Source organism: Cupressus sempervirens, chromosome 7 (assembly GCF_028749045.1).
Source record: "Cupressus sempervirens isolate cs-2001-9-10 chromosome 7, ASM2874904v1, whole genome shotgun sequence".
Lineage (NCBI taxonomy): Eukaryota > Viridiplantae > Streptophyta > Pinopsida > Cupressales > Cupressaceae > Cupressus > Cupressus sempervirens.
In genome coordinates, this window is record NC_143124.1 from 821,179,329 (window position 1) to 821,191,795 (window position 12,467).

At 35.1% G+C, this 12,467-nt stretch overlaps 1 protein-coding gene across 2 annotated transcripts in view; it reads right to left on the reverse strand.

Annotated features, from left to right (window-relative positions):
- Positions 1-12,467, reverse strand: part of LOC149549921 (uncharacterized) — a 161,776-nt gene that overhangs the window by 117,715 nt on the left and 31,594 nt on the right. For both annotated transcript variants that reach the window (XM_089793144.1, XM_089793145.1), the window contains 2 exons: positions 4,502-4,654; positions 4,287-4,424 (listed from right to left, as the gene is read on the reverse strand). In XM_089793144.1, coding sequence (XP_089649270.1) covers positions 4,287-4,424; positions 4,502-4,654 — 291 coding nt within the window. The remainder of the gene's footprint in view (positions 1-4,286; positions 4,425-4,501; positions 4,655-12,467) is intronic.

Genomic DNA, 12,467 nt, shown 5'->3' on the forward strand with positions numbered 1-12,467 from the left:
TATAGCTAATCATCATTGGTTAGTATATTTTAATATATCTAACCATATATATATATATATAAATTATTATATATAATATAATGTGTAATATATATATATATATATATATAGAATATTTATCTAATGATGATTTACCATTTAATGAAAACTTATGAATATCAATCTGACTGAACTACAATTTAACAGGACATCCGTCCATCTTGATCATAGCAGGTTTCACAGTGAATCAACAACTGAATCAGAGCAGATTGGTGTTGATTTTTTTTGGGTAAATGGTCTTGATCAAGGAGAAGACCCAATTTTATCTAGAAGTACAAATCAGATTAATAACATCCATTCTGGAAACTACCAATCCATTATTTCCAGCCATGTAGCATCCAGGCAGGTTTCCAAAGGGTGTTAGGGTTTGGAAGAGGATTAAGAGATTATTAATTTGATTTTACGGATCAGAGTTTGAACCTAGTAAATCAGTCAGAAATCTCCTCTTCTCTCTGTCGTACTTCTCCATTGGAAGTTCATTATCATTTTCAGTTGGACGTGTGGCATAGGAGGCAAGACCATCATTCTTCAACACTTCGGACACCATTACAATTCATTTGCAGCTGGAGTATATTCAGATCAGACTGGTGGCAAAATTTACCGACTTACTATTTGCTGATGTACAGAGATGAAAAGAATTGCCCTCGTATGAATTGTAATATTTGTTTGGAGGAAATAAAAAATACAAATTTTGGCCTCCAATTAGAGTTACTTATGGTAGTTAGGTGTTTTCAAGTATAGTCTTCAATTCTTTCGAAGCATTATTTTCAAATATTAAAAACTCTCAAAAATCAGAAAAAGAAAAAAGCACAAAAAATACGAAACTTGCAAAAACCCAAAAAATAGACTTCTTTCAAACACCAGTCAATGTCTTTCAAACAATACTACAGCCACATCGAGGAGGTAAACAGAAATAAGGTCCAAGATTTCAAGAGCCATCAATTGAAATCACCACCAGCAAGATTTGGAGATCCCAATGCAACGAAAAAAGTATAAACAATGATGCAAGGGAGGGTTCAAATTTCAATAATCTTAAAACACCAGGAGTATGCAATTTTTACAAGGAAAAAATCATTGACCACAAATCAAATGACTGAGAGTGCTATGACATCAAAGTCAATTAATGTGAGGTCTAGGATGATATCCACGGCCTCTTAACAGCTCTAAGTAAGTGTTCCCAGACCAAATCTGAAAACTTGTCCGTACGGGGGCAATTTTTTTTGGAAAATCATGAAAATCTCAAGCACTTAAAACACTCCAAACTTGATTGGAAGCCATTAAGGGGGTTGAGTTTTGAGTTTAAGGACTTATCTGAGGCATCAAAGAGGCTGAAACTTGTAAATTTTCAAAGTAAGTCTGAAAAATCCACCATGAAGTTCACTTTTTTTATTTTTTAAAACCGAGTTTATTCTATGTCCTCAAATCTGAGTGACATTTATTGCAGACCAATTGGAGAAATTTGATGCAAATTTCAAGGCCGTAAAGCTTCAAAAATCACATTTCTCTTCAAACTTATGTCAGAATTTACCCAAACAAGGGTGATTTTTTAAAAAATTGAATCCTTAACTTGCCCAATTGCCCCAAGGACAATTGCAGAGAGTTAAGGGGTTGTCCTTGTGCAAAAAATATCAACTTAAAGAGAAAAATCATCCGGAAGAGTGTAAGTACAGACTTGTCTTCAGAAATCAGATTTGCATATTTTTGTTAGAAAGCTTGTTCTTTCACTTATAATCCTCAAACCTTCCTTCGAATGTATCCTAGTCAATTAATGGGATCTAGTTCTAAAAATGGAGCAATGTCTTCACTTATTTTCAGAATTTTCTAAAAAACCAATCTCCTGGGACTTGTTCCCCATTATCAGGCCTCACAATACATGTTTGGAGTGATATTTAGCTAAGTGCATTGATATTCAAGTTTATGGACATATTGCAGGTCTGTCCTCAGAAGAAACAGAGTTTGTGCATTAACGAAGAGGTCTGATCCTTGAATTTTATAGTCAATTTAATCATGTTTTCACGTCCTGACAATCTGATTGTACCTATTTACAGCCCATGTCTTCAGACGTGTCCTCAGGAAATTTGTCATATTTCATGACTTCAAAATTCTGGTTTTTCTAAGTATGTAGCAGGAAAGGGACTATTTTGTGCTCTTAAATTAGTTAGTAACTTCAAAACTATATCTTTTCTTTACAAAATCAATGCTAAAATAACTCATTTTGGACTTCATCAAATCCATATTTCATTTGCAGCATATGAGTATAGATTTCTTAAGTCTTTGAATTGGGTTTAAGGGTTAAATTTTATGTTTTAAAGGTCTAAAATTTGTTCCTTATTTGAGTCCCTTAAACTATACTGATTTCTGTTAATGTTTCCAGTAGCTGTGATAGAGATCATTCATTCCTGTGATGATTTACAATATGGACATCTGTCAGTTGTTATCTCTGTCCAGCAGAGATATCATGCAGACTCCTATTTATTCTTATTGTATTCGAAGTTTATCATTCACTGAGTATAAATGGTGATTAGGCATCATGATTATTAACTGCCATCATTTGTCATGTCACCACTTTGGTTGCTTGCTGGATTGCGCATGAGTCATCATCCATGCTGGCAATATTAAGGCAGGGGATTGCCATTTGTGGCATTGTGTGCATATTTTTGTCTCTCTATTATGGTCAACGACCCTCTTAATGCTTATGCTGATTCATCTTTCAATGATCACAAGTGATTTATGTAACTGCCGTCACTCTGTCTCCTGTACAACTCCTTTGGCAGCATTCTCTCTATTCATGTCTTGGTATCCAATGTGTGGGGGTGAGATGATTTGTGGAAGGGTGTGTAAGTGTAATATCAGCAATCTGTTCACAATTGTGTAGCATTTTCAGATTTGACGGTGTGCTCTATAGGTGAGCAGCATCTTTAAATGTATTCAGATTAAGCTGTGATATTGATATCTGAGTATCCTGACTTCGTAAGGCAATACTCTGTTGAATTTTACGGGCTCCGATCATTGAGTGATCATTGCATGTTGAAGATGCCTATAAGGACCAAAGATTCTTTTGTGATTGTTTTTGATATCTGAATAAAGGATGCTGGGTTTTTCCCTTGGTGAGGAGGGTTTTCCCAGGATAAGGACTTGTTATCTGTTACTTGTGTTTTGCATTTCAGTTATATCAAGTTGTATGCTATTTTGGTTCTTGTAAACTTAACAATTTCAAGCTTTGTACCAAGAATAATGTCCGAATAATGACGAAAAGAAATGATGCAAATTATTATATAAGTCCTTTGTGCACGCGAAGATACAAGCTTTTTAAATGTAAAATTTTAGTAGATTGCAAAATTGTTCCAAGTTTCCACTACAATAAGATATAATTTATGAAGAGTGCTCATTTGCAGAATAGTTCAAACATTCCCCAGTAAAATTTTGACGGAGAATTGAAGTTGGTACGCATTTTACAAAAGTTAGTTGCCAAATAATTCCAAATCTCCACGACTACAATATTACAGAAGCAAGAAGTAGGGGAAACTTGAAAAAGAATGGTTCAGCTGCATATAATCTTCACATTTAAAATACACAGAAAGCAGAAGTAAATAAGCAATTTGCAAAATTTGCTTGGTTGCATGAAATTTTTTGAATTCCACTTTGAACTAGAACATACAATTTTGTACTTAGGACTTCAGTTTTAGAATCTTTTGACCCATTCCTAACATAACCTAGATAACAACACGTCTTCCAATTCACAAGAAAGGACAACATTTGAATGACTTCATACTTGACAAAGAATTGATTGGAAAAAAAGGCTTCTTGTCAAAATACGAGAACATAACCATCTCTTTGAGTTCACTTTCTGTAAAGAAAATGATCAAAAAAAATTCAGATACAAAAAAGTCAAAATGAGAATCCCTGTACTTATTGTGCTCGAGTTGGGCATTAGAAGCTATCTATTATGGATCATTTCAACAATCACTCTTGGAAGCCATCTTTTGATGGAGAACTAGCTTTATACAAGAATCAAAGAAGCCCAATTAGGTTCCTTTAAATTAGGCAAATTGAAACCAATAATAAAGTTTCAATCTTTCTATATACATGTCAACTCATAATTTGGTTTTTTTCCAGGATGTTTAATTAGGACAGAATCCCAGAAGACACTCAAATCATTTGAACTGGTTGAAGACTATGCAGTAAATGAAGCATACATTTTCTAGTCCTGACATCATAAGATTAAAATAAGGTTTTAAATATCTGACCTTGAAGTTGTATAATTATTATCCATTGCTTTTTTTTTATCTCCCGGAGAAACGTCCTTTGATTTCATGGAAATAGATTTTGATACCAATTTATCTATCTCCTGTACATCGGTATGCAGTTCTATTCCAGGATCCTGACTGCAAGACAGTTGCACACGCAGAAACTCTTAAGAAAAAAAGAACTAAATGGTATACATCTCACAAATTCATATTACCAGTTCATTATGCCATCGTTCTGTTCTTCATTTTGTTGAGGTAATTGGTTGATGTCACTATGCCTCAAAAGCTGCTGAGTGGAAACTAGAGAAGGCTCAGTACTGTTGATCTTTGCATCTCCAGGTAGACAAAGCCTTTCTTCTGAATGTTTGCTGTAAATATTAAAAAAAAAGTAAAGTCACATTTTTTATACGGAATTCAAAAAAACCATATTATAATCCCTTTTACTGTCTTAAAAAAATTAAACACATAACAAAGAGATAATATGTATCTTAATATAGTAACTGATGGAATGAAGTGTCTCTCTCTCTATCTGTTTTGAAACCAGTCGCACAAATATTCTATTATACAAGGATAAAATAAAAAATAAAAGAAGATTTCTCATGGGATCTGAAAGACATTAGTACACTAGGGTCAAAAAAGAAATATTACTATAAAAATTACTAGCAGCATACTTAGTCTATTTTTTTACCTTTTAGAATATACATTTAAATTTCATGCTAAATTCTCATAAATGTTATTTTCTGCACATGAGATTTTACATAGGAAACAAATGCACTGAGATAGTCCCTTTTCTGAAGTTAAGGTACCTTTGATGTTTATTGGTTTATCTTTTTCTTAATCTTTATTCCAGTGTTCCATGGGAGTGCACCCGCCTCTCTCCCCTCCTACGTATATGGAGCAAGCACATCCTTGAGATATGGGAACATGAAGAGGATGTCCAGTCATTGGCCTACAACAGCCACCCAAGACCACAGATGTTTCCAAGACGTAACCATCAACAAGTTGACGTCAACGAGACATCCCCCTCATTTGGAGACAGCTTGGTAACTCCTATGTCTCTTAACCATTCCAAGGACTTCCAAACATCCCCCACAGAAGAATCAAGTAAAACCCATTTTTGTAATAAAAAATGTTTCAGACTTCTGTGCCCAAACCCTGGACCTAATGGCTCAGCCAAAGCTCTAGCAGTCAAAATAATCATTAAAAAGTCAATAAATAGCTATCTAAGCCTAATTTCAAATCACTTCCAAAGTTCAACAATAAAGTTTTGCCACAGTACAGCTGTGAAGGTGAGAAAAATTGCAAGTGACATCAATCAAGTGTTGTATCAGAGGATCCAAAATTCCAAAGCATGTTTCAAGCTTCAAGGTACGTTTCCTTCATGATTGTTTTCTGAATTCATTGTTCAATCTAGCAAATAATTAGTAAATTACTAATTTTAGTTGACAAATTTAATAGTCAATTTAGGGACATACAACTTGAATTTACATTGTTACAAATTTCAATTGAAATATACTATTTTAGTTATACAAATAAATCACAAAATAATGAATTATTCATAATGTTTCTTTTGCAAATTTGCATAAATTTTTGACAAGAAATTACAATAAGAAATTTAGTTTACAAGTGAAATTAAGATGTCTTCTTTTGTGCATCCTTCGCTTTTGTGCTTTGTGTGACCTAAGGTAAGCAACACAAAAGTAGAACAAGGATTTCATATTCATTAAAATATTGGTGAAGAACTATCAGTTTCAGTTCAATTGTGTGTTGACAAGTTTAAGTATGAGGCCCACCGTCTGAAGTAACCATCAATACTGCTACATTGGCTTCATTCTCCAGCCTGTCCTTCACTCTCATATTATAGTGCAATTTTTAAAAAGGTCACTGGGTAACTGTCATCAGGTGTTTGATCACCAAAACGTGTTGCATATCAAATGGATGTCCAACAGGCTATGATGTTGATGATTCACTGCCTTTATGCTTTGTGTTGATCATTTTTTGGAATGACAACTCATGTGCCGTCATCGGTTACAAATCAAAAGGAATGATCGCATGTGGAAGTTCAATAGGAGTAATAATGGTTTCACTAACCTATTCTATTCTTCTTCGCAACCAAAGAATATAGTGTCAGCAGGGACACATCAACCTTCAGTTTATTGTTCACGTGAGTTATTTCAAGAGGATTTCTACAGACGATTTGTCAGCTCTTCTCACAGGCAGAGTTAAACAAGATTCATGTTGAATATCTGACATAAGTTTTTTGATGTTCACGGCAGAGTCTTGGTGACCTCTATGTTTTTATAGTGTGTCCTGGTAAATGATGTTCACTACGTATTCATCCTGTCATGATAAAATTCATCTTTGAAAGGTAAATTGTAGTTGTTGCTTTCTTTGTAATTACATCGACTGGATTGGATAATCAATCAATTTCTCTGCACTGGTTTCAGTGAATTCTTTTGGAATTGAAGAACTTTGATTTGAAGCTCTGTAATATTTCTTTAAATCAAAAAAGTCTGTAAGTTTTGTGGGTTGGGTTGTTTCACTCTGCCAAGAGATTTTTCCCAGGGTAATCATTTGTTTAGGTTTCCTATGTGCTTTTTCTGGTTCAAAAATTTAACATGGTATCAGAGCCAGGTTTGTGAATCCAAGCTTGAACCAAAGCCTCTCACTTTCTCTTTACTGTCATCCATCAACTTTCATCATGTTGCTTGGTCTGAAGGTTGAAGATAGTTTAGAAGGAGCCTCAATTGCATATCTTTGAAGTCTAGAACTTTATTGGTTCTTGAGGAAAATGATCTTCTTGCATATGTGGAATCTGAAGTTTCAGAACTAGCTGACAAACATAGAGAAAACAACCTGGACTAAGAATAAAATCTTGGCAAAAAGGATCATAATTGATTCCATGAAAGATCATCTAGTCCTTGCAATCTCTAAGTTCAAGTCTACTAAGGAGATGTATGATTATCTTCACAGCATGTATGAGATCAATAACACTAGCAGAGCTTTAGCACTTTGCATGCAACTTCTCCACATCAAAATGAGTAAAGGTGACTCCATTGTTTCATTCTTCTTGAAAATTTCTAAATTAAAGGATCAGTTAAGTGCTATTGGAGAGTCTATTAATGACAAAGAACTTGTCATGCTTTCCATGAATGGCCTCCCACACTTTTGGGAATCATTCATACAAGGCATTAGTGGGAGAAACGAGCTACCAAACTTTGAGAGATTGAAGTAACCCCCAATAGGTTATTGCCACCAAAAATCTTAATATTTTGAGGAGTTGATGTTTCTTCAAACAATTTGCAGCAAATTCAGAAACTACTATGATGACCCTCACTATATGAGTTAAGAAAAATGTCGATGCTGAAGTATGGCAATTTGTCGAACACTTGGCATGAGACATAATTAATCCATGATTTGTTTATTTTACTTAATCAAGTTGTAACTAAATGCAGCGGACAAGTAACAACAAATTTTAGAGAATAATTTTATTGCAAACAATCAGAATAACTGAGATCTTTGACTTACAATGTCAAAAGAGAGACCTGACAACTGCGGTTACCATGAATCGCATCAGTGTCCTGAGTATACGTTGCTATCTCAGATGGAATTCTGAGTCGATACTCCAACTGGCACCCGCACCTTATTGTTTGTCATTCTTTTTTTGAACGGAAGTCAATCCACAATCTCCACTAGCTCGAGACCAGACTGTCCCCTTACTTATGTCGTTACTGGTTCTTATGGTCAACATTCCGCGTCCTCCAAGTTCATGGTGATCCGACGGCTAATGGTGAGAGAATCCTGGTCGGGTTTCGATCTGAAACCGTTCTCCAAAATGGTGATTATCAAGTGCGTCCAATGGAGATGCCAAACCGGCGGATTGCAAAGGATTAATGTTGGACCAAATACCTCCCTGCTCAATGCGAAACTGGTCCGGTATCGGGTGGCCCAGGCGGTACTGAATCAATCTCCTTTGGGTGCGATTCTGTTTGTATTACTTCGGAGTGATGCGTTCAACTGTAACAGCTTGTTGCTTCCCAATCTTTGGTGCCGCTGTTATCGGCTGTGATGAATCTTGATTTCCTGATCCCAATTAGCTAATCCTCAAGACTTCAGAACATTCCCCTTCATTAATCCGAATATGCAAATAATCTCAACATGAAATGGCTGAAAACCATCTCCAATGTGCAACCCTTCGGAAGATATCCCACCTCCTCAGTTATGCAGATCTAAGAGAGTTTTCGTTCTCAGAGATCTCTGGGGAATTTGCAGGCCGGAAACTACAAATTGCTCCAACTGATAATTAAAAACCAATCCACAAAATCGCTTGCTTTCAAAAAGGAGCCCTATGTCCTCTATTTATCTCCTTGCCGAGAAGTTTCTGGAAATTATCCGGAATCATCTTGCACTACAAATATTAACTTTATAAAATTAAATAATTAACTTTATAAAGTTAGAATACAACCTTTATTAAATATTGGAATGAGTAGGCCCCGCTTACTTAATTGGAAGACAAAATCGACCCTCTTCCCATAATTATTTGCCTACGAGAGTCAATGATAGGTAAATCCCCTGCTATAATTATGTTGCTAAAAGAGGGACATGACAGAGATTGAGTTCAGATTGCATTCAAGAGGAAATTCTCGTAAATCTCATAATGTGGAGAACCAAGTTCTTGCTTCTCACAATTCTACTGAAAGAGGGAGGAAAAGCAACTTTAAGAGGTTTGATGATAAGAATTCTTCCACCTCATCTTCTAATTTTAAAAGGAAAAGAGATCTTTCAAAGATAAAATTCTTAAAATGCAAAAAGTCCAATCACTTTGCTAGACATTGCACAGCAGAACTGAACCATCAAGTGGTTGTTATAGATGTGAATGATTCATTTCCATCAAAGGACTTTGGCGTTCAATCTGAAGGTTTCCTGTTCATTTCAGCCTTGTCTAGTAATGTTCCAGCTGATTGTAATACCTGGTTGATAGATAACGGTGCTTCTCATCACATTTCAGGATATAGGCAACACTTCTCAAATCTGGTTGAAAAGGATTCCCACCTCCAAGTTATCATTGGTGATGATGCATCTTATTCTATAAAAGGAGTTGGTAACACTTCTTTCAAATTAAACTATGGTATACCTCTTCACCTTGGTAATGTTTTATTTGTTCCTAGAATCAAAAGGAATTTATTTCCATTTCAGCCTTAGAAGATAAAGGTTTTATGTTGCTTTAACTATTGGGAAAGTAGTTTCATGGAAGAAAGATTCTGATTTCAGCTCTGCTCAAGTGATTGGAGTGTGTCATGAAAGTCTTTATAAGCTTTCAACAAATCAAGTTCGAGTTTTAAATCATGATGCTTCTGATAATAACTTGTTATGGCATAAAAGGTTTGGCCACCTCAACTTCAAATCTCTTTCTTCTATGGACAAGTTGGTTGTAGGTATTCTAAGAGTCCCTCGGGAAAGTTTTCTAAGAGTCCTTTTCATTCCAATGAAAGTAGGGCCAAGCATGTGGGAGAACTGATTTGTTGTAATTTGTGCAGGCCTATGTCCTCAACTTCTTTAAGTGGTTTTTCGTAAAATGTCACATTTATTGATGATTTCTCTCGCAAGACATGGATTTAATTTCTTAAATCCAAAGAATCAAATGAATTTTTATCTAAGTTCAAGGAGTCTAAACCCTTAGCTAAAAACATTTCAGAAAAGAAAGTTAAGAATCTCAAATCTGATAATGGAGGAGAGTTCATTTCAAGTACATTTCAATCCTTTTGTGTGGAAGGACAGTTTGACACGTGTCCTATTGGGCCCATTATATTCCACGAAGTGTCTCAAAGCAAAGCAGTCCAATGTCAAATTCTCCAAGCAATGAAATAGTGCCACCTATTTTCCAAGATGTACATTGCTGGAAAGTGGACCCACAATGCAGAGCAAAACAGAGAGTTAATATCTTCTATTGCTGCCGTCAGATCTTAAAAGATCTCCGATTGTCGTTATGTCGCTTTCAAAAGATGCAAGAAAGATAACTAAGGCAACATAACGACAATTTGACGCATGTACACAAAGGGACCCACGGAGGAAAGTACAAAGGGGAAAAACAAAGGAGGTTATAATAATTTAATCTTGATCATTGATATGAGATCAACGATGGAAATTCAAAGCTCCAGTGACCATTATAATATGAATTATACAAACTTGGCACCAAACAGCAGAATATGAAGGAAACAAAGCCTTTAACAAGGTGTTTTGAAGTCACATGAAGATTAACGATTTCCAGGTGTTCCTAGAGGTGTCATCAGATCAAGATATTGCCAGGAATGATGTTACACATCTATACCATGTTGAAGATTAGATATTTTTCATGTATTATTCATATTTTCTTTCTATTTTGTGACTGTTGCTCTACCAGAACTGAGGGATGACAGCAAACTATAAATGTAATTTTTTTGATAATATAGAGGTCGGAAAACTTGATGGTGAATTGGTCTATAATTCCATTTACCCTATTTACTTGTCATCTTTTGTGGTCCTTGCATTGATTAGTTTTGCATTAAGAGTTGAAAGACAATCATGTATGATTCTGTGAATAATCAAATGAATTCCATTTCACGTTGATGTTTGCAGTAAAGTGATTCCATTTACTTTCTTCATATATGGTTATGTTTCTTCTCTTGTTAGTTTCATAACATGTTAGATAGTTTCATTGGGAAATGAAAGATAAATGTGTATGAATCTATTAGTTATTGGTGGATTCCATTTCATTCAAGGCTGATAGTGAAAGCAATTCCATTTTCCCTAATGTGCACATCTTCTTCATTCCTCTTCTGCATTTAAATGGTTAATCTGCATTTAGAATAGAAGTAAAAGTCAGAAATCTCAAGATAATCTATTACAATCATTCCATTGGGTGTGATAGGTTATTCAAATCCATCTTGCCTGAATCGTTTGTGCCTGTAAACAATTTGGTTATCCTTTGCTACACTCAAGTTGAGAGCTTATAATGTCAAAACTTCTGATTTCATAAAAACATATTCATTGCATATCATTGCAAATCATAGGGAGTTGTACCTAATAATTCAGAGAGTAGTGATAGGATACATGCACTGACCCATTTGTTGGTAAAAATCCTTTTATCTCTCCAAACCATTTGGGTATCAAAGAGTCAAGTTATAAAATCTAATAGGAGCACAAACTGTTAACCAACAAGTTGAGACTGAAAAAGCCATGCTTCATGATCAAGTGTTGCAGATTTTCCTTTGGGCGGAGGCTTGCAAAACAAGTGTGCATGTTCAAAACAGAAGTCTTCACAAAGTTCTAAATAAGCATTTATTGGTTGCAAACCTAATGTAAGACATCTTAAAGTCTTTGGTTCCTCAGTTTATAATCATTTTCCCAAAGACAAAAATCTAAATTAGAACCCTCAAGTAAGAAGGTAAATTTTGTTTGTTATAATGAATCTTTGAAACTTATAAAATCTACATTCCGGGTCAAAAGTTGATTGAGCTAATAGAGATGTTTCATTTGAAGAAAATATTGAATGTAGAAGATCGGTTGATTCCCCTCTAGATATTGAATTGGAAGTTCCAGAAAACTCTCAAGATCTTCTTCTTGCTGCTCCTTCTCCCAGCCATTCTGAGAGGGAGGATTCTCCTTTTGTCCTCCTAAAAATCAGTTTGATTCAAGTGCAGGTCCGAGTGGTGAAATGAATGCAAAGGAAAGACCTTTGTGGGCAAGGAACACTATGCAAGATGCTGAAAACTTTTCAGCCCTTCAAAAAACTTTTCACGAAAGTAAAAGACCTTTTAAATTTGATGGACATGTTGCATTAATGTGTAATATGATTGACTTTGAACCTTCTTGTTTTGAAGCAGCGATAGAACAGCAGATTTGGAAAGATGCTATGTTGGAGGAATATGAATCTATTGTGAAAAATGATGTTTGGGATTTTGTTCCATGTCCTAAAGGTAAATCAGTCATCTCTTCTAAGTGGTTGTACATGATTAAACATGTTGTTTATGGGAGTGTGGAGAACTTCAAAGCTAGGTTTGTAGCAAAAGGAAGGTATAGACTATAATGAGACATTTTCTCTTGTAGCTAGATACACTTCTATTAGAACCATCATTGCTATTGCAGCTGCTAAAAGATGGAAGTTACATCAAATGGATGTCAAAACAGCCTTCCTTAAGGGTG